This window comes from Erigeron canadensis, chromosome 1, assembly GCF_010389155.1.
Source record: "Erigeron canadensis isolate Cc75 chromosome 1, C_canadensis_v1, whole genome shotgun sequence".
NCBI lineage: Eukaryota > Viridiplantae > Streptophyta > Magnoliopsida > Asterales > Asteraceae > Erigeron > Erigeron canadensis.
The window spans coordinates 41,760,547-41,783,095 of NC_057761.1; the positions used below are offsets into that span (position 1 = coordinate 41,760,547).

Here is a 22,549-nt window from a genome sequence, read left to right on the forward strand (position 1 = left end):
CTTAAAATAAAAGTTACAAATTAAACCTTTGAATTTGATAAACATACATAGCCTCTGAATTTTACATAACTTCCTCTGAATTTTACATAGTCTCCCTGCTTTACTTAAAATAAGTACTGCATGCTTACTAAATTTTTCCCTTATGATATTATTACCCTATTTATAATTTCTTCTTGACTAAAATGGAAGTCAAAAACTATCGACTGATGAAGTCAACTATAAAACAATTATGTTATCCAAAATTCATTACCAAAAGTTGAAACAGGTTGAACCGAATTTGGATCAACCGAAAAACTAATCGGTTTTAAAAAACCAGGCTAAATGTAGAAAATACGGTTGTTATTGACCTGGTCCTCAAACAGGCTCCCTGTTCAACCAGCCAGGTTGACCCGGGTTTGAAACATTGGTTGAAAGAGGTTCAGAGCTCTTGTAGAAATGAAAAAGACAAATAAAACTGTTATAAAATTCAATGAAATCCCTTTTAGCTTCTACTCCATTGAGTAAGCTTACACCAAACCATGTAATCCTTATATCTATCTACAGTGTTACAGTTCTAACTAATTTCTCTATCTAGAAGGCATGCTAATCAAAACAATGGAAAAGGCTAAAAAAATAACGATAATGTTCTACTCGTAACATTTATTGTGTACATACAAAATAATGAAACAGATTTTGACATGTTCATCATGCAAAAATTACAGCTTCGCTACCCTGGGCTTGATTTAAACGCATCACCATCATTGCTAATGTTACAAACATTGAGAATTCGAATTATCCAGTTTCTTGGAAACAAATATGAAAAATAATAAATTTTGCATCAGACAGCACAAAAATCCATTTCCAAGGTCCAAATTCTTCTTGCATCTCTGTTCTTCATACACATGAAGAAAGATTTGGATTCTGATGGTTCATCAACAGATAGATTTTGATCGTTCATGTTAACAGTTAACGTTGGCCCTGTACCAAAAAAGGTCAAAATCTGTATCATTCACTCATCCAGAAATGTAATAAAGCAACTAGACGAATGACAAACTGAGAAATGGTAGTTCTATATGACCAAACCAATATGAAAAGCAGATCAAAACAAAACACGTGGTAACTAATTATTTGCAGCTCATCAATAGGAAAAACACCGCAATTTCTTCATAACTTAAAAGTTAAAAACGAGCATAATCATTGATGGGCAACATTTCTGCAAACCTAGTTTGTACTTTTGCCAGTATCTTTTAAGGCTTTGCTCCAAATGATTTTGGCACATCCTCCCACAGGTGTGTATATTAGTTTTCGGCATAAAGATTTAACCTTGAGGGTGGAAAAACGGATATATGAGGGTTAGGTAGCAAGTCAAAACATAAAAGAGGAAAAAGCGACGGGTTGTCCAGACCAGACTAACCTGTTGGAGATAACTCGTAACCTAAATCGACCCACTGCTAAGTAAATGAGTCAATATTGGCACCTCTGTGTAGAATCATGGACCAAGAAAGAAGTAACAATGCCAAAAAAGAATAGACGAAGAACACTGAATCTTAGAGACTGGAATATATAAAAATTTCATATAGTAGAAGTGTAGAACATAACCTTTTTGTTTAAGTATATTCCTTTGTCAAAGCCTGCTCCATCATTTGATAGCATGGACAGCAAACACCTTCCATTTTACTCGATTGATGTCAGAAGTATGTCAGTTATCTACCTCAACTTCCACATTTTCTGTTTGTCCTCGAGCAATAACTTCAAAAAAAAAATATATTGTGAACAAAGAATTCAGCAGGATGCCTCAGGTGTTTAGACCAGCCCAATTTTTGAAAGCAATAAGCGCTTCCATTTTCTTAATACTTCTCTTTCTCAATTTAGACACTTTAAGCTTCTTATGATTCTCCATGAACGCTTGTTTATACCTCCATTTGTCTACAAAAATCTTCATCTCTTGAGATTTCTCCACAACTTGCATAACAGCATCAAAGAAACCCCCTTTCACCAAAGCATAAAGCAAAGCATCAACCAAACCATGATCCAGTTTAAAGCTCATTTCACCATCAAACGAAACCCTTTTCTTAACATCATTCCACATCATCAACACATTGAAGTAATTTCCCGCATTCATATACCCATTAACTAAAGAAAGATACGTTTGTTGAGTTGGTTCAAACTGAAGAAAGACCATTCTTCTAAAAGTCCTTCTAGCATCTTCTAAACGTCCTGCTTTACAAAATGCATGAATAATGGAATTCCAATCATGGGACCCGATTTTTACTCTGGGGTCATCAACTAATTCATCCAACAAGGCTGCCATAAGTTCGGGTCGATGATTTTCGGTCAAACCTGTCATTATTGTTAAATAACTACCCATTAACTCAGGAACTCTTGCTTCTCTCATGTCTCTAAAAAGGGAAAACGCTGACTGGAAATCTTGACTGGACATAGACACGTCTATAAGAAAGTCAAAGCTGTTAGCATCGAGCTCAAGCCCCAAACTACACATTTCAGATACCAACTGTGCAGCTTCGGCTGTTCTTTGTTCTCTGCCATAAGCTTTCAAGATTGACACATAAGCTCCAAGCCCAACTGAACCTCCCTGTGCATTCATTTCATCAAGAACGCTATGCGCCTTTTCTAGTAACCCAAGATTAACACAAGCATTTACAATACCATAAGCAAAAGATTTCTCAACTACTACAGTTGTAGACTCCAACTTTTGTGCTTCAAGTATCATAATTGCTAAATCTTTAATGCTTCCGTGATCAAGATATCCTTTTACTATTTTGCTATAAGTTTCTTCACTAAAGTTGAAACCTTTTCCATTTAATTCTCTCAAACTGTTCAAAATAGTACTCGAAACACATTCAAGAACACCTGATTTCACATATCCGCCAACCAAGTTACTAACAAACACTATCTTATCCGAAAACCCAAACTTAGATACTAAATCTTCTAATTCAACTATCTTTTTCTCGAGCCCTTTTAATGCATACAAATAAGCAAGACATCCAAAACTTGTCTCGTCAGGACGAACACCCAACAAAGACATCATATCCAACACTTTCTGTGCATTAACAACCGATTCAAGCTCATAACAACAACCCTCCAAAGCAGCATTACAAGCACCCAAATTCGGCCTTAAAAAATCCAACTTTTCCTCATTAGCAATCCTACAACTCTCATTAAAAACCTCGAAAAAATCACAAAACAAACCGGTGTTCCTACTAATTTCCACTAAAGCATCACCCCACATACCGAAAGGAACAAAAAATCGATTCTTTAACATAAACTTAACCAACACAAAAGCCGGTGCACCACCGCCACTAACCTTAACAGAATTCAAGAAAATCTCAACAGTTCTAAATTCCAATACTTTCGGGTTTTTTTCTAACACAAACATTAAAGTAGCAAAAGCCCTTTTAAGATTATACACATCATTATTCACTAAACACAATTGGGTAATCAATAAATTAACAAGATTCTTACTTTCTAACAACGAAGTTGAAGACTTTTTTGATGATGAAAGTGATTTAAAACATTTCCAAGCTTCATCAATATTGTTTTCTTGAAGAGATGATTGAAGGGCTATTTCAAGATTTTCGTTTTCTTGGTGTTTGGAATGTAAAGGTGTGGGCTTTTGGGTTTGGGGAGTAAGGGGGTGTTTGGATATGGGTCTATCTAATGTAAAAATTGATGGTTTTAAGAAAGAATAAAGAGATGGGGGTGTTGGGGTTTCTGGTTCTGAACAGAAGTATCTGAGTAAAGGGGAAAATGCTCTTCTTCTTCTCCACATTCTCCAGATTGTTGTTCGCAAGACTTCGGACTTGTGAAAGAAAACTTGTGTACCTGCCAATGTATAGTACATAATAAGCTTGATTATATACAGTTATATAATAAAGTTGAAGATGTTTAACACGTTGCTGGAATAGCTCAGTTGGTTAGAGCGTGTGGCTGTTAACCACAAGGTCGGAGGTTCAAGCCCTCCTTCTAGCGATTCGATATATATATTTTTTTTTTCCTTTCGATATTGGCAACAACTTGATTTTATTATAACACGAATAATGGACTGTTATCATTGAAGGAGTGTAACTTGTTAGATACTTAGATGTAATCAAGAATTCATAAGTCTTTTACTCTTATATTGTATTCATTATTCAATGTATTGTATGTATATGACTTACTATTTCCTTTGTAACTTTGTTATGGACCTTTTGCTTTCTATATTTTGAATTTTTGATTACAATATGAATATGAATTGTAAACTATTGAACATGACCAACTTATTTTAATAAGTGTGCTCGAGTTGGATGTTTAAAATTTCTAGCATGATGCTAACTAAAGTAACTTGAGTTAAGAGATACATGTATTTCTGTGGTAGAGCCAAACTACGAAGTTGAATATAATACCGACTCAACATTTATGATAACCCTAGGCGAGACAAACTTTGAGGTTTTTTTTTTTTAAAGTTTCCAATAAAAATCTTCATCCGGTCTTGAGAGCAACCAAAACAAAGAAAATAAAGAGTTTATAAATAACAGAGTTGATTTGTTTTATAAGATATATTCTAAAACGTTTGACTGGAACAGACCTCCTCATGTATTATCTTTCAATTCACTATGTACTATATAGTATATAGTCGTGTTTAATTCACTGCTTAAATCTATACAACAAGCTCTTGTTTTGACATACCATTCTTTCCCTCTTTGATAAGATAGGCCATGTGGGTATCATATTTTGCAAGTTCAAATAATCCTTAGTTTTGCAGACTTGTGAAGAAAAGAAGTTTCTTTATAGATGAAGACGTTAAGTAAGAGGGGCAGAGCTTGAAAAGCGAAGCGAATGAGGGCTTTAGGTTGTCGCCTAGTCCTCATACTTTTTAAAGCCGACACTGCTTGAATACATTAACTTGTACTATGAAATCATTACGGATGAGTATAGGTTCAAACTGCGGTTTCTAAATTAGGTAGTTGCGTCGGTATGACTCTTTACTTACACAAACCTTGAATGTAAGTGTGTAAATGACTTAAAGTTATTCAAGTTGGATTCGGTCATGCTCAACTCGAATCACTAAAAACTCGACCCAAGTCGAGTGCTAAGATAACTTGGAACTCGAGGTACATACAATATATTCAATTAAAACGTCTTATTTAAAAACTAATGGTATACAAAAATAAGGGATAGTATACGAACTGCTGTTATTCCAATTTTAACTCTGCAGCCCTCAAATTCAAGAGGAATGGTGGGGGGTGATGATTTATTTAATCATGTGGAAAAAGTAAAGAAGATGGTTGTGAAAAACAGTATTATACTCCTGTTGTTCGGATGATTATCCCATAAAAATAATACTATTCACAAGCATCTTTACATAAATATAACTTAATTGAACCACTAAAAAAATCTTAGTTTATAATTACTAAAGTTTAAAACCGTTCGAGCTTAAAGACTTTAGTATAAGTAGTATGGTGTTGGTGGATGTGGCGAGGACGGCATTTTGTTATGGCGTATGTCCGTTTGCAATAGGTATCTTATAGCCAACATGAAAGGGTTTTCTAAGTTATTTCATTATTGGACAGTCGATATTAAAGTCTTCTCAAAAGGTCTGATTTGAAAAGATTTATGTCGAAGGTTTAATTTAATAGAGTTTTTTCATGTAAAAAGAGAGATTAAAAATATGTTAAGTTCCATGTTAAAAGGTTACATTTTTTTTCATGCGAAAAAGAGACAAAAAGTATTTTTTTCAATTTCTCACTTATTTTTAGCTACAATAGAACCTCTATAAATTAATACTCGATAAATTAATAACCTCGATAAAACTAATAATATGTCCGATCCCAACTTGGGACCGGTACAAAATTGGACATCAATCAATAAAATAATAAGATAATAATTTTTTTGAAACCTCAAGGTAAATATATAGGTCCCATCAAAATTATAAATTAATAATTCTTTAAATATTCTAAAATTTTAATATGGTTTAGTAAAAAATGAATCTATAGTCACTTTAAATCTATGTTGAATATATCTTTATATTTTTACATTGCATTTATGAGTTAAGACATTGTCGCAACAAAAAGTTGTGAGTTTTTTGCCGCTTGCAATGCTTCTTTCAAGTGATCGATTTCAAAACTACTCTATCATCCTCAATTAGATTTTGAACAGTATCTATCACAATTTCTTAAATGATTTGAACCTCACTAACATTCATTATTATCACTAGGATAATTCTGCAACTCATTCATTCACATCCATTTTGTGCAAGTAATACATACCCGTAATCAAGCTCTCAAGTTCACGAATGTCTTCTCCATAATTTACATCGTTTAAATTACTTGAGCCGATTGAATTCATTAATCGAATTTGATCGTGTCGAAAGCAATTTGCTTTGGACTCATGTTTCATTTAATGTGTGAATGTACATTGGATATGAAAATTTTGAAAGTGATACGTGAACCTCTTTAAATTAATAATTTATTATTTTATCGATATAATAATATCTCAATAATTTAATAAAATATCTCGGTCCCAACATTATTAATTTATAAAGGTTTTACTGTACAAAATAAGCAAACAAACCAAAAATAACTGTCAGTATGAAAGGAAAATAAACTAACCAAACACCCTCTAAACGGAAAGTCAAATCTTTTTATTTCAACCCAACCATCCATCCATCAGAAGTGAAAATAAAACCGGCCGAAGAAGACGGATCGTTTCGGCGGCGGCGGCGGCAATGGAAGCAGAAAAATTGAAGTCTGAAACGATGGTGATTGAAGAATGGAGCGGAACTTCTTCAAACAAACTTTCATTAACCGCCGTTATATCTGTGTCATCTTCTTTCTCTGTAAAAACTCACGGTAACCGATTCAATCTTTTCACCAGAAGATTCCTAGAAGCTTTTGTTCCTGAGGTAATTATTATATCTAAAGTTTATATATATATAATCTATATTAATATCTGTATAGTAGCATTAGACAAGTCGAGAAATTCTGATAAGCAGTTGTCACCGCAGCATGGTGCAGCTATAATGCTAGAATGTTATTAATGTTTATAGGCTAACTTACGTAAATGAAACTTAAAACTACAAACGAGATAAAATGAATTTGAAAGCATGGCGTGGTCCCTATGTTTAGTCTCTATTTTTGGCCTGCAGTTTGGTACTATGAACGTTTTACTTTGTGAATGCAGGGGTTTCCCAGCAGCGTGACCCCGGATTACACCCCTTTCCAGACATGGGATTTGTTGCAGGTTTGATGATTGTTAGTGCTTATAGAGTTATAGGTAGTGGATGAATCAATACTTTGGAATTCCCATTGGAAATATTGTAATGGATTAAATCTTTTTCATAGGGACTTTCAACCTACATAAGGATGATGCTCTCAACACAAGTAACGGGCTCTATTTACCGCTAAATTTAGCCCCTTTCAAATCATTTATTTTTTGTTTCCATTGTTTAAAGTTCACTTATTTACATTGATAGGCTCTTTTAAGTGCTATAGGAGTTGGTGAAAAATCAGCTACTGTAATTGGCGCTACCTTCCAGGTACGGTAATTTTGTACCAAGTCTGCTAGTAATCACCTACATTGCTTATCTTTGTGTTCATGATGTCTGGTTCCTTGATCTCGAATTTTTTCAGTGGTTTTTGAGGGATTTAACTGGAATGCTTGGAGGCGTCATGTTCACATTCTATCAGGTGGGTTTTGCACATTTTATATCATCTATACTTGTATATGCACATATATAAAATAAGTAATAAAAACTGCATGTAATGGTTGGCATACTCCTGTCTGTTATCTCCGTATGCAGCTTTTTGCATAAACACCATATGCTGCATTTGAAATTTAATTCACCTTACACCATGGAATACTCCCGTCTCTCTATTCTACTTGTACAATTATTACTTGGATATCAGCTCTTTGAGTAGAGTACTCAAATTTTATGCTAGAACAGATGAGTAGATGACATGTAACTTTATAAGATGATTCATGTACTACTTTGCATGCTGTTGCAATTTTTTTTTATCTCATTTAAAACATTCTACAGAGTGTTTTCTATTTGCAGTATATGTAGATAGTATTTGCATTCATCGACGATCGAATGCACTTCATGTTGAGAGTTTTTCCTTTATTTTCAGGGCTCAAACCTAGACAGCAATGCAAAAATGTGGCGTTTGGTTGCAGATCTCATGAATGATCTTGGTATTTGTCGATCTATATGTCTTGCATTAATCACTTTGTCATCAATATCCATGTTATTCAGGAGAAGTGGTTTTATATAAATCTTTTCTACAGTTAATAGCTTCGGGTTGAAACTGGTAACAGACATACTTTGATAACAGTCTTTGCTGTATGCTCTCTTTGCAATGGGGCAGTTAAAACATTTCTTACTTTGGTGTAGGCATATTGTTAATTTCAAACAGTAGATACATTGCCTGAAATACTTGGACTAAAAACGTTTCTGGTTGCAGGGATGCTGATGGACCTTCTTTCTCCATTGTTTCCTTCAGCCTTTGTATTCATTGTATGCTTAGGGAGCTTGTCAAGATCTTTCAGTAAGTCACTAACGTTTTTATCACTTTTGAAAATTTAGTTACCATGTAAGGCATCTGTACACATATAGAAAACATTGTAATGGGTCCTTATCTATGAGTGTATAACTGTATATTATGCCAGAAGTATTCAGACTATTAGTCATTTTCACCACAAGTAGTCTAACCTTTTTGTCACTATGAAAAGACCTAAAATGGCTTTGGGTTAACTAAGGAATTTCATCAGATTAAATCTTTTGTTGCCCGCCTGAAAAATAAACTTAGGGTACTTCCATTGCGAGAAATTTCGTATAAGTACATTTTTCGAAATTGTTCTGACCCTTTGTGTACTTTTCCTGTAATTTACTCTGATTTTAGCTAATATGATCAAATATTGTGTAGCTGGTGTTGCCAGTGGAGCAACTAGAGCTGCTTTGACCCAGCATTTTGCACTTCAGAATAACGCGGCAGATATATCTGCAAAGGTATTAGCTTGTAAGTTCTAATGGTAGGATTTCTACCCATTTACTTACGAATGGGTCAATTTGGGTTGTGTTTTATCTCAAGTGGTTCAAATGGGTCAAAGTCCAAAGTTTAGCTAACAGGGGAAGAGCTTGAAAGTCTCCCAGTGTCTATTTTTATGAATCCAACCTCCGATTCTCTTTTTATTCGAAAATTTATATCATATAAGTATTCTAAACATATCGTTTTGGTAATCGTAATTGTTCCATTTATTATCTACAAGAGAATGGACAAAAAAGCTCTAATGGATCAACTCCACTCTGACCTACTGCCATACTTGAAAATGACTCGTTTCAACATGGACCCGTTTTGACCCTTACTTTGACACGCCCATCTTGCCACCTCAAGTATATGTCCTGAAATCTCAGCACATGTCTGTTCACTGATAGGAAGGAAGCCAGGAGACGGTTGCGACAATGATTGGAATGGCTTTAGGAATGCTTCTTGCGCACGTTACAATGGGACACTCAACAATGATATGGTTATGTTTTCTCTCCCTCACCATGTTCCACATGTATGGTTAGTTATGCTCCAGCCTCCATTTTCTTTCTGCTTATTCAGAGTCACATTGTATTTATATAGATTTTGTGCTCAAAGTAGTTGATCATTTCTCTGTATTTCATGGTCTGGTTGTTTCCAGCTAATTATAAAGCTGTTAGATGCCTTAATTTAACTACATTAAACTGTGAAAGAAGCTCAATTCTTCTGCTACATTTCATGGAGACTAGCCAAGGTAAGGTAAACATCTGTTGGTTTTACAACATGTTATATTTTGGTTTCCTGGATATCGGTGATCCTGGTAATTATGGTCAAGATGCATGATAATAGCTTAAACTCACCTGTCTGTTAATATGCAGTTCTCTCCCCGAGAGAGGTCTCAATTATGGAGCATGTCTTACCTTTATGGATCAGTTCTTGGAACTCAAAGAATATCAAGTCTTTGTATACACGAGTACGCTTAGGTGTGAGGGTTTCCTCACTAAACAGCCTGGAAATGTGAGCTATGACTTCTTTGTAGCTTCTTTCATTCAAACATTGAGCTTGCTCCCACTTTCTGTTATTTAATTTCTGGTAATGCTAAATTTTAAATCTAGATCGAATTTAAAGATTATATATTGATAACTTTAAAGGATGATTTTGAAAAAGAAAAGGAAAGAAATGTAGGATCATTCATCTTAATGTAAAATTTAGAAAGATCTTTTTAAGTGGACACCTTTTTGGGGCAGCAGAAGTATTATTTGATGTAAATATGAGGTTTGTCCATGGAGCTGTATAATGTTGGCATTTATATTTCTGTAAAATTCCTATAATTGAAACTTTTGAGCTTACTGAAGGAAAGATGCAAGCGTTCATTTCTAAGTTCAGACTTCAACTCAACTGCATGATGGAGATCATCTAATCTTACAACTGATATTCTGTTTTTAATTTATCAACAAACAGGATGGAGTTAGTAAGTTCTGCCGGATCTCTATATGAGAAAGGTTGAGCTTGGCCAACTTCTTACTTATAATTGTATGCGGCCAACAATGAATACTCATGTTAATTTATGCTGTTTTGGTTTTCAGCAAAATACTTGTTACTTGAAAACAAGGGAATGATCGATATTGTTATGCATAAAGATTCAACTACTAAAGATGTCATGCGGGGATTTATTCACGCCCTTGTCATGGCAAATCTTTTGGATAATAAGCTGTCATCATTACATATGGATAGCCAAACATGGATGGACAAACACTATGAATCATTTCTTTCGAAGGTACATTTCATCCTTGATGTATAAGAATCATATCTTTAAGAAGAAAAATCATTGTTAGATTACAAAAATATTCAGATGATCCTCAAAAGTTTGTTTTTTAAAACCTCACTTTTTTTAGTTTCTATGAGACTGCAATAAAGCAAAGTTTCAAATTTGTTTTTAACTGAACAACTGTGTTTGATTGCTCTAAATTGTTGTTCAAAGCAATTCAGATATAAAAGATGAAAATTATTTCTTGTAATTGGGGCTGATATGGTTTGTTTTTTGATGAACTACTTATATAAAATACACTTTGTCGGTTATATTTGTGTAAGATGATTTCTGTCGCATAACCTGGGCAATGGGCATCCGTATGTTTTCACTGTAACTGGCAGCTACAATCGTCTGGTTGGAAAATAGAGCGCCTATTGTCATCATCGATCATCTGGAGGGCAAACTGGAGCCGTGGAGATTCAGATAAAAAGATGATGTAGATGGTTTCACTTATACAAAGTTACCACCATTATGGCATTATCCACTATGAGTAATGGAAATGGATGAACAATTGGTGAATTCAGGCTTTGGAAGGATTATATGACCACCATATTCTAGGATAGTTATATGAAAGTTTGGGTGCATCTACTGCGATATAAAAACACATATATAGACCTACTGTACCAATTATTGTAAACGATTATTGCTAATTATAACATAGCTCCAAAAATTTTGCTTATTTTGCAAGATAGGTTATCATCCCAATGGATTGATCCAGGAAACCTAATATGCTACACAATTTGGTCAAAAAATTGGAGTATGATAATTTCAATCTGTTACTTCGATTTGATCAAATGCCATTAAGTGTATTTTATTTGAATATAGTTATTCTTCTTTAAATTGGCTGCTTGGGTTATTCCTTTACATTATTAGTGATTACTAGAGGCCACTTTTTAATAACGATATGCAACACATTGATCCAAATAGTCCAATGATACATTTATCTACAATGCTGCTTCTTAAAGATTTGTAAGAAATATAAAGTACTTTCTCTCAAGAGAGAAAAAAAGAAATATTTCAGTAATCTAGATAACAAAAATCAATTTATTTATAGTGATGTTGAGTTGCTAAAAGATGTATGTTTTACGTGGATGTTCTCAATGTGATTTTATCATATTCTTTTTTCTCAAGTCTTGCAAAAGCTTTGGATGGTTATATGTAGCGGTTAAACGTTTATGCATCTTAATTAACAGAGGAAACTTGTATGGTGTGTGAATAGTTGCGTTTCATATAAAATATTGACAAAAGATTTTTTAGATTACAAAAATATTGCGTCAAAAGATTGTTAGATTACAAAAATAATTCTTGGCCAATGCATGATATTAACAATTGAATGAATGTAATGAATACAAGCCTAGAAATGTAACTCGTTCCTGCTGTACAGGTTTCAATTTTTATATAAGCCTAATAAATTCCCATCTGCAATGTGCATATGTCACTTCAGATTTGTTTATGTCTGTACAAAGTTGGCTATACTGCGACAGGGCAACATTTCTTCCCTTAGATAATTTTAAGCTAATGTCTCTAATGTTTGCGTTGGCCAGATGATGCCATCAGAACTCCAACAGCCACTATAAACATTGATAGCATGCCTATAAGAAGCACGTATGTTCTCTTGGATGATTTGTGGTATTCGCCAAAAAAGAGTATGCCCCAAAAAGTACTCACAAGTGGAAGTGCCTGAAATAAGTTCAAAACAAGCTCATAAGTTCTTCTGAAAAAATTATTATTATACCATAGTATATTGGTACGTTGTGCAATGTAGCCGGTATTACATTTGGATGCCACTCAGCATCAGTAGGTGACTTGAAAGCATATTGTCTACAGAAAACTAAGTAATATGGTGAACTGTTTTCAATACAGTACACAATGCATGAATTCTGATACACAAATGAATTACTCGATAGAACCTAGCAACATATGCTGTCTAGAAGAGGTGACAATTTAGGTTGTATTTTAGTTAAAGTGTAAGTTTTCATTTCATTGAAAGAAGAAGAAAAGAGAATGAGCTGAATTGGTCAAAAAAGGTTGAAACTTTGCTTCAATGCATACCGTCTTCTAAATTGTTTAATTCATATATCATAATTAACAACAATGTATGAGTAGTCATAACCAAGTAATCAACACACTTTGATTTTCTATTAAAAATAATAAACGCATAACAAATGGACACAATGGCATTATGTGTTCTAGTCAGAACCCTTCTTGACCCATTTACCCAACTTGCCCATTTTGTCTCCTCTTAAACTTAAAGATATATGGTACAGAATACAAACACTATGGAGCTAAATGCATAAATGAGATGTACTTGAACATTTATAAGTCCTCATGAATACATAGATGAAGTCTATACTTCAACTTAGCAATGCTTGTTAATGCATACTTTAGTGGCACAGTGGTACTATAGACTACTCAGATGGATGGAATGGGTGTGTACAACTGTTGTGCCCTAGAACGAGCATTACTTAGTTATACCATAAGTTACAACCATGCATGATAGAAACCATTAGCTTACACAAAATTTTATAACTAACCTGAACTGCATCAGCTGCAGCATAACCAGCAGCTTGGCCTCCCATAAACTGGAGACCGTTACCAAAACCACACAAAAAACCAGCCAAAAACGCCCAGCCTCGACCATCCCAGTCGTTCAAATACTTCTTGATCGAAGATTGAGGCAAATTGAACAATGGGCGGTAAAGGAACATAGTGTTCAATATTATGGCAATCACGAAACATGAGAAAGAAAAGTAGAAAAAGGTTGTGTAGACACTTAGGTGAGGGACACCTTCATCTAATGAATGCCACTGGTCATTGGTTGCGAGATTGAACGCTGGTGAGAAGAGAGAGCAACAAATCCCGGCAAATAAGCATAATGCCAAACCAATCAATGTGTTTTTCCCTAATACCTGAATGCCCGACAAAAATGCAAAATTTTAGAACAATACTCATTTAAGAATTGCAAATTCTTCTGGCTTTCATAAGTTACTGGGGTTAGGATATGATACATAAGGGGCGTTCTGAACCAGGCTCATATATGGATGTACCACATGGCTACATACAAAGAAACAAGATTTGTAGTGTTTATTTCAGGCGATTGAAATGGCTGAGTAAACTAATCAGCATATCACATAACCTTGATTGATCTTCGGCTCTCGAGCTCAATAAGAAAATCTGCAGTCCCTGCTTGTACTTTCTCTTCCTTGAAAGTTCCATACTCACAACCCTTACCTGAGATTAGAAAGAAATTAAAGATTAAATAAGTACCAAAGAGTTTAAAACTGGAATAGAACCAGATGAAGCATAAAATTAAACCATTCTTACTTGAATTCAATTTTGATTCGTTACTAAGTAACCTGCCAAGAATTCGTGAAATTATGTCGTTGGATTTCCAAAACGTAAAGAGTTGTAGTACTAAAAAAGAAAAAGAAGGAAAAAGATGTACCCTCTTCCTACTTCAGAATTTTCTAATCTATCAAGCTTTTCTTGATTATCTTTTGTGTTGGATGTATGCACCACAGAACCAAGACAAACAGCAATCAAGAAACAAGCAACACCTGGGAAAAGTATCTCGGCCCTGTTGATCTTGTCGTCTAAAAAGTAGTTCAATGTAGTACCTATGGCCCAAGGAAAAGAAAACGTCCCAATAAACTTAAGATCATGATCCTAAACTAGTTTCAATAATAGTCTATTGTATCCATGTTTATGTATAGAGATGATGATGATACCTATAACTACGGTAGTACTTGAGCAGATCACATTGGTCACTGACAATCCAACAAATGCCCATGCATATTGCGATGACAGATTTCCGAGGCTTAAAAATACCCCACCCGCCATTGCAAACAGTACGCTGGGCCAATTATTCTGTGCCAATCTAAAGTAATTTACTACTCCAAATGCACCATATATAGTATTTCATGGGTAAAGTTTCAAGAAGATACCTGAGAAAGCTGGACTAAGAAACTGGGCTGATCATCATTGCTAGGGCCAAATTCTCCTAATGTAAATGCAATAATGACAGCAGCTAGAAAATTGGTAATTGTGTAATCAAGATAAGTGTGTTGAGGAAGCCGGCCACGCCTTTCTAACAATGTTAGAATGGCGGGCCATGTTCCTAGGAAGAGGAGCGCTAGCAACATACATGCTATCGCTCCTCCTTTGCTTTCCACTATGTACATCTCTAGACCCGACCCAAATCCCTCTGTCGTAAAAGTGAAGCAACGAAATCAGTGAAAAGATCCTAAAAACCAACAAGTTAAAAGTTTGAATCTTTAAGAATCTTGAATGAATCTAAAGAGGTTAGAATTGCTTTTCAAGAACAAAGTTGCATCATAGGAAGAATATATATAAAAGACAAAAAAGTCTAACCCACTGTAACAGGGAGACTTTGGCTCAAAAATATCCCAAGTAGCATCAATACAGGAATGCGAACTGCCAAGGAATCTAAACCCAGACCCACACACACAAATAATACAAAAGAAAGACGTAATGCCAACCAATCATTGACTAAAGAGAACGTGTAATAATATAATATATGGTAAAAATTAATACAAGGGTATGTGGCACCTAATACATACTAATATTTTAGTATTTTTTGTTTAATAAATAAATGTTTTGGCCATTATGGTTTTAAAAAGATTAGTATGAGAGTGTTTCACACCTAAGTTTAGATACCCGAAAGCCTTAGGGGGTTGACATTAGTTCCCTTAACCTAATTTTCACTACTCACTTTTAATCAATCACATTAAGTCACCTTATTTCACCACTCACTCACCAATCATCCAAATTTTGTTGGCATCGGACCACTCACTTCACTACTCACTACCTTTTTTATTTTATTTAAAATCTAAAATTATATTAAACATTACACAATATATTATATATTTTCTTTACTAAAAAGATAAAATTAAACTTATAATAATACAAATAATACTAAGAGAAATGTGAATATAAGACTGTCTAGCACCTAAGTTTAAGTGTGAAACACTGAAACTCCTCACATACCAATTTTTTAAAATTTTTTGATTAATTAATTGATGCTTGGGCCCCCTAAATTTTATGGATTAAAAAAACAATATATTTTCATCTCCTTAATACTAATGGTATATTTTCACCAAAAAGGTAGTTTGTAAATATATATAATAGTTCGGGGTTAAAAATAAAATTTTGGTACAAAACATTTTTTTTTTTGAACGACAAATTTGGGTTCAGCTGCATGACTTTTCATATACCAAACTCCAATTTCAGAGGAAACTCATACTGTGAAAACCTCCGTCATTCCTGGGAGCATTTTGCTCACACTAGGATTTGAACCCAAGACCTCCCAGTTTCAGACTCACCATATACCAATCCATCTATTGATGATTGGTGGTATAAAACATTTAAAAAGGTAAAAATGTATAGGGGGCGGCTGGTTCTTCTTCTACGTGCATATATATATATATATATGTACTTTTAAAAAAAAGAAAAAAAAGTAGAATTGCAATTTTATGTCAAAAAGAGCGGTTAACTTGCCTCGATCCTCACGCATGCGAAAGTTCACTTGCGTGGTCTGAGCACAAAATCTAACCCCGACGTGTGAAAGAGTGTTGGAGGTGGTGTTGAGTGGTGACGTCGCACCCACCACGCGGTGAACTTCCATCCGTTGCCAACGCCCTTATATTACCATCCCCTATATATATATATATATAATAGAGATCTTGGAAGAAGGTGTTTTAAGGAGAGAAGGGGAAGAAGGTCTTATAGGCCAATTACGCGACATGTGTCAAAATGAAAAAAAAAAAAATATGTGGTGACATTTTGGTAAATAAATCAAACTTTTTTGAAGCTTGGTCAGCCTGTGTTCTGGGTCAGCTTGGGTTCTGATCAGCTTGGTAGGTCAGCTTGGTTGGGTCAGCTTGGTCAGCCTGGGTTAGCTTGGTTGGTCAGCTTGGTCAACCTAGAGTCTGGGTCAGGTTGGGTTCTGATCAGCTTGGTTGGTTAGCATGATCAGTTTGGTCAGCTTGGGGTCTGGGTTAGGTTGGGTCAGGTTGGGTCAGCTTGGGGTTGGGGTGGGTCAGCTTGACACAATCTACACAAATGTAGATTATGGGTTTTGGGTCAGCTTGGAGTGAGGTAGGGTCAGCTTGGGGTGAGGTTAGGTCAGTTTGGGGTCTGGGTCAGGTTGGGTCAGCTTGACACAATCTGCTGCATAAATGTAGATTAATATACACAAATGTAGATTATGGATTTTGTGTCAGCTTGGGGTCAGGTTGTGTCAACTTGGGGTTGGGTTGGGTCAACTTGGGGTCTGGGTCAAGTTAGGTCAGCTTTGGTTAGCTTGGGTTAGGTCAGCTTGACACAATTTACACATAATCTACACAAATATAGATCTCAAGCTGACCCAGAACCCAGGCTGACCAAGCTGACCCAAAAACCCAGGCTGACCAAGCTGATCAGAACCCAAGCTGACCCCGAACCCAAGCTGACCTAGAACCTAGGTTGACCAAGCTGACCAACTAAGCTGATCAGAACCCAAGCTGACCTAGACCCAAGCTGACCTAGAACCCAAGCTGACCAAGCTTCACAAAAATTTGATTTATTTACAAAAATGCCACCGCGTTTTTTTTTAAAAAAAAACAACATGTCACGTTTTGATTGGTTCAAAGGACCTTTTCTCCATTCTCTCCTTAAGGCACCTTCTCATTTGATCTTTCTCTTATATATATATATATATATGGGTTTTGATCATTTGAAAACTAAAATTTTCGTGAAAACTAGAAAACTGTCAAAATACACTGTGATCTGAATTTAACACAATGTGTTCTTAATATGTTTTTCGAAAACACATTGTGTTAAGTTCATATCATAATGTGTTTGAACAATTTTCTGATTTACAACGCTATCAAAAACACACTGTGATTTAAACTTAACACAACATATCTTAGATTACACAATAAAAACACATTGTGTTAAATTCAGATCATAGTGTGTTTTGACCAGTTTTCTAATTTTCACAGAAAATTTAGTTTTCAAATGAACATTTCACACGCACGCACACACACACACACACATATATATATATTATAATAATACTAATAATGAAGAAATTTTATTATATGTAAGTTACATATAATAAATTTATTATTAAGCGATCTATAGCAATTTTTATTATTTATAACTAGCACGGTACTCGCGTAATGTGGCGGTGTTCGTGGCGGCGACAGTATGGTGGTGGAGGATGACGGTTGTTGGTAGAGACGGCGTCGAGTGGTGTAGATAATTGATGTAAAGGGTTATTGAAAATATTTTAGAAGATAAAGGACTGATAGTGTAATATATCATTAAGGGTATTTTAGACATTTGCCCCTATGTAACTTTTAACATGGGGGCTATTCATTTTATAATATAGTGGTCAGAGGTATTTTCTAAATCCACTATGTAGGCCCCGGGGGTGGGTTTACCCAAGGTCTCAGGTTCGAGTCTTGGGGTTCTCATCTTAAAGGAATTTTTCATGAGGAAGGGGTTGGAGGTCCAAAAAATCTCTGATTAAAATTACCTACAACACGTGTGAATCGAAACTCACTTTATATATATAAAAAAAAGTGTATAGAAGTATCGATATAGTCATATAGATAGACAATTCATATGTTACATAATGTAACATTTGGAAAAATGATTGATTAACCGATCTATGGCTCTATAGTGTGGATCCATATATTTCTAAACGGCCAATCTTGCTGCTTTCACTGGCTTTATGGGAGCCACCTTTGGCTTACTCTAATTGGCAACGAGTCAATACTCAGTAGTTTGATTCTCAAAATTTAAAAATAATTATTATTATATGCATCTGGATATATGTGTCGCCTATTTATGTTGCTAAGTCAAGTTCTAAGTCATTAGGAGATTTTAATTTGTCACATACATAAAAGAGTAATAAGGAAGAAGACAATGGTTACTCTCATGCCTAGCCATATCTAGTCAGTAGTCATCTACCAATAATATGCTGCCATATCATTCCATGCCTAACTTATGCCTAGCCATGTTTAATCTATGACAACCATGCCTCTCCATGTCTCACAATCCCTTACTATTTTAATCCAACCATAATCACTCTCTCTCTTATCCCTCTTTAAATCAATGATTATCCCCTCTCTCTTTCCCATGCCTGAGCGGCAATATTTGCTGAAATGCTCCATGCCTAGGCCATGCCTAAACCTTGGCTGCGGTGTTTGCCACTAGGCATGGCCCTGCCAAGACCATTCCCATCGTCCTAATTTAAAGCTGGATACGTACAATAAACTCATTTAAAGGTCGATACTACTATAAGTTTTAAGCTATAGTTTGGTACATTTTCAAGCAAGTAGCCCTATAATTTACCAAGTATGATGCAATTTCTATCTCATTTTACTACTTAAAGTAATATAGTTGCACTAAATTGTAACATATATGATCATCAATATAATGGACTTCCGATTACTCAAGTACTATATAACCATTTTCTTGGAGTGATCGATTTCGTGTTTGTAATTTATAAGCCGAAGAAACCACATGAAAGAATACATATCATCGATCACACCACTTTTGCATGCAGAAGCATAAGTATGATCGATATTAACAACTTTAAAATGAACCGATAGACGAATACAAAAACCAAAATTTCTGTTGCAGATGTTTAAACATTTGAAATCATATATATATACTAACAAGTTATCATATCCTTTTGTTTTCATCATCATATCTTTTATGCCTAAATTTGCAGTGGAAATGTGTCTAGTGTTTCCGGTGACCAGCTGAAGCCATTAGAACTCCGACAGCCGCAATAAACATTGATAGCATGCCTACAAGTAATACATATGTTCTCTTGGACGATTTGCGGTATTCACCAAACAAGAGCACAGCCCAAAAAGTACTCACAAGTGGAAGTGCCTCAACTGCATCAGCTGCAGCATAACCAGCGGCTTGGCCTCCCATAAACGTGAGACCATTCCCAAAACCGCACAAAAAACCAGCCAAAAATGCCCAACCACGACCATCCCATTCCTTGAGATATGCCTTGATTGAAGATCGTGGCAAGTTGAATGCAGGACGGTAAAGGAGCGTAATGTTCAAAATTTGGGCAACCACAAAAGACGAGCAAGAAAAGTAGAAAAACGCTGTGTAGACACTTAAGTGAGGAACGCCGTCGTCCAATGTATGCCATTGGTCATTGGTTGCAAGATTAAATGCCGGTGAGAAGAGAGAGAAACAAACTCCGGCAAACAAACATATGACTAAACCAATCAGAGTGCTTCTCCCAAATACCTGCACTACCAAATTATATAAAAGAGTGTTTAATTAATTAGCACGATACTCGTATATATGAAAACGTACTGCAAATTAATTTGTCTGGATAATATATATAATCATCAGTGGTAGGATCAACTGGGACCTCTCTATCTCTTTTTTGCCCGAACCCATTTTGACCCTAACCCGCCTATTAATTTGTGCCCTCCAGATTGGGATTAAACATTATATCCTATATATGGGTGAAACAGAAGAGTAGGTAGTATATCATAGGTAGGCTGAGTGACCTTGATAGATCTTCGGCTCTCGAGCTCAATAAGAAAAGTTGCAGTCCCCGCTTTAGCTTCCTCTACTTTAACAGCTCCAAGCTCCAAATCCTTACCTGCTGGGAATTAAAAACAAATTAAGGTTATACTAACACTAATACGTACTCATAATTAAAGAAGCTACAACAGATCAAACTTAATGACAGGAAAAGTTGAAGTACTCTTAATTACCCGCTTCGGCCATGTGAGGATCTCCTAACTTATTAAGTTTTAGTCTATTATCTTTGGCATTGGATGCATGCACCAATGAACCAAGGCAAGCAGCAATCAAGAAACACGCGACGCCTGGGAACAGTATCTCAGCTCTGTTCATCTTGTCGTCTAAAAAGTAATTTAAAGTTGTTCCTATGACAACAGTAATACTGCACGCCACCACCTCAGTTACCGATAAACCAACAAACGCCCAAGCATATTGTGTCGACAGATTACCAAGACTTAAAACAATCCCACCCGCCATCGCAAACAGAACACTCGGCCAATTATTCTGCAATACAAAACACATCAAAATTAATTTCCAACTCAACAATAATTAATGCACATATATATATATATTAGCTACTTGAACATGTCATCAAATAGATTAATTTAAGACCATATATATCGTACCTGAGAAAGCTGAACTAAAAAGTTGGGTTTGCCATCATTTGAATGGCCGAATTCCCCAAATGTAAAAGCAATTATAACAGCAGCCAAAAGATTGGTGATTGTGTAATCAAGATAAGTGTGTTGAGGAAGCCGGCCTCGTCTTTCTAACAACGTTAAAATGGCAGGCCATGTTCCTAGGAAAAAGAGTGCAAGCAGCATACATGCTATGGCACCACCTCTGCTATCCACTACATACATCTTTAAACCCGACCCGAATCTGTCTGTTTAGCAATCCAGAATCAATATACCCTGAAACCAAAATATCGAAAATATATCATTAAGAATCTTGAGTTAATCTAAGAGGTTTACTCTCGTTAACATATAAAGTCAAATGCAATAGAACACAAAAGATGGTACTCTAACTTATTATGAATAAACACTAACTGCCCGTGAAAACTGGGAATAAAAATATGTTGAATCTTGAGTCAATATTCCAAGAGGTCAGCATTATTAGTGAAAAGAGGTGAAAGTGATAGTTGACTTTTGCGGTTGGTCAACGGCAACAAGAATTCAAATATGTGAGTGAGTTCAAAAGTGAGAGAACTGTGAAAAATAATGATACAAAGAGACACTTGAATATATGAAAAATAATGAAAAGTGAAAACTGTTCCCAATAAAACCTAAGTTAAAAAGTCGACTAATATTAAGCTTTAATTATTAACGAATGAGAACGTACAACAACTCTACTTGACTTTAATTATCAAGAAAATAAACTCACGTATACCCGACCAGCAAAATTAACCTCAAGAAAAGATACAACAAAACAATCGAAAAGATTAAAGAGGACAGAGAGAGATTTACCGATCAAATTACGTACTTTGCCTTTATTCCAAAGAATTCGTATGATCGATGGCCGGGATATCCTAGTCTGGTTCCTTTTACCTAGCTAGACATTCCATATATATTAGTTCGTTACTTGACTTGCACTCCAAGTAAATATTAAAACGCAACTTTATATATTTAATCTAGTCTAACTTGAATGAACATAAATTTACTAATTAATTATACTTTTTACAAAAACAAACATAAAGTTTTCGTGCTTATACAGATTAATATTATATATATATTTTATTTGGAAGAGTTCTATAAGCTAGGTGTTAAATGGAAATAATAAGTTAACATGCATGCATGCACAGGTTTCCTATGCATGATCATTATATAAATATTGTGTAGTTTAAACATCTTCAGCTAGCGACATGACTATCAAACTATATATATGATCCGATATTAACTATATATACTTTAATTAACGGAAACAAAATAATGTACGTAGATTGTCAATTAGTCAAGTGGGTTGATCGAAAAGTACCTCATCCGCCCGCGGATATGAACCAACACAGATTCCTTGATCCACCAGAAAGAGACTCGAAACAACTCCAAACCAAATTTAACCCGTATATATATTTGTTATAATTATCAGTCTAGATCGAGTTTTTAGATGAGATATTTCCGGCCTCTTTGTTTAAAATTTGATTCACAACTACTATTATTACTATATATCA

At 35.1% G+C, this 22,549-nt stretch overlaps 3 protein-coding genes, 1 non-coding gene and 1 pseudogene across 11 annotated transcripts; 2 read left to right on the forward strand and 3 right to left on the reverse strand.

Annotated features, from left to right (window-relative positions):
• Nucleotides 1-602: 602 nt before the first annotated feature.
• LOC122581841 (pentatricopeptide repeat-containing protein At1g69290) lies at nt 603-3,787 on the reverse strand. 3 transcript variants are annotated; one of them, XR_006321311.1, is made up of 2 exons: nt 1,212-1,570; nt 603-957 (listed from the first exon to the last, which is right to left on the reverse strand). XR_006321311.1 is itself a non-coding variant. In XM_043754501.1 (2 exons), the coding sequence occupies exon 1, from the start codon at nt 3,767-3,769 to the stop codon at nt 1,775-1,777; it is 1,995 nt and encodes a 664-aa protein (XP_043610436.1). In that variant the 5' UTR covers nt 3,770-3,787; the 3' UTR covers nt 603-957; nt 1,579-1,774. The 3 variants fall into 3 exon arrangements, 1 of the variants encoding a protein (XP_043610436.1); XR_006321245.1 differs by having other exon boundaries at nt 1,201-1,570; XM_043754501.1 differs by lacking the exon at nt 1,212-1,570 and adding an exon at nt 1,579-3,787.
• A 108-nt stretch (nt 3,788-3,895) lies between these two features.
• TRNAN-GUU lies at nt 3,896-3,969 on the forward strand. Its single transcript has one exon. It is a non-coding gene; the product is annotated as a tRNA-Asn (tRNA).
• A 2,599-nt stretch (nt 3,970-6,568) lies between these two features.
• LOC122607482 (protein root UVB sensitive 3) lies at nt 6,569-11,649 on the forward strand. 6 transcript variants are annotated; one of them, XM_043780462.1, is made up of 14 exons: nt 6,569-6,880; nt 7,159-7,218; nt 7,320-7,358; nt 7,451-7,513; nt 7,608-7,664; nt 8,106-8,169; nt 8,439-8,522; nt 8,901-8,983; nt 9,410-9,539; nt 9,661-9,753; nt 9,878-10,016; nt 10,461-10,501; nt 10,586-10,776; nt 11,151-11,649. In XM_043780462.1, exons 1-14 carry the CDS (start codon nt 6,704-6,706, stop codon nt 11,247-11,249), a joined length of 1,320 nt encoding a protein of 439 aa, XP_043636397.1. In that variant the 5' UTR covers nt 6,569-6,703; the 3' UTR covers nt 11,250-11,649. The 6 variants fall into 6 exon arrangements, 5 of the variants coding, with proteins under 5 accessions (XP_043636397.1, XP_043636406.1, XP_043636414.1 ...); XR_006325059.1 differs by lacking the exon at nt 11,151-11,649 and having other exon boundaries at nt 9,661-9,758; nt 10,586-10,634; XM_043780471.1 differs by lacking the exons at nt 10,461-10,501; nt 10,586-10,776; nt 11,151-11,649 and adding an exon at nt 10,360-10,452.
• Nucleotides 11,650-12,014: 365 nt separating this feature from the next.
• On the reverse strand, nt 12,015-15,013 carry LOC122608390 (ureide permease 1-like). Its single transcript, XM_043781492.1, has 7 exons — nt 14,754-15,013; nt 14,538-14,676; nt 14,255-14,426; nt 14,134-14,165; nt 13,946-14,040; nt 13,344-13,718; nt 12,015-12,489 (listed from the first exon to the last, which is right to left on the reverse strand). Exons 1-7 carry the CDS (start codon nt 14,988-14,990, stop codon nt 12,334-12,336), a joined length of 1,206 nt encoding a protein of 401 aa, XP_043637427.1. The 5' UTR covers nt 14,991-15,013; the 3' UTR covers nt 12,015-12,333.
• A 4,550-nt stretch (nt 15,014-19,563) lies between these two features.
• LOC122585334 lies at nt 19,564-21,293 on the reverse strand (annotated as a pseudogene).
• Between the last annotated feature and the right edge of the window lie 1,256 nt (nt 21,294-22,549).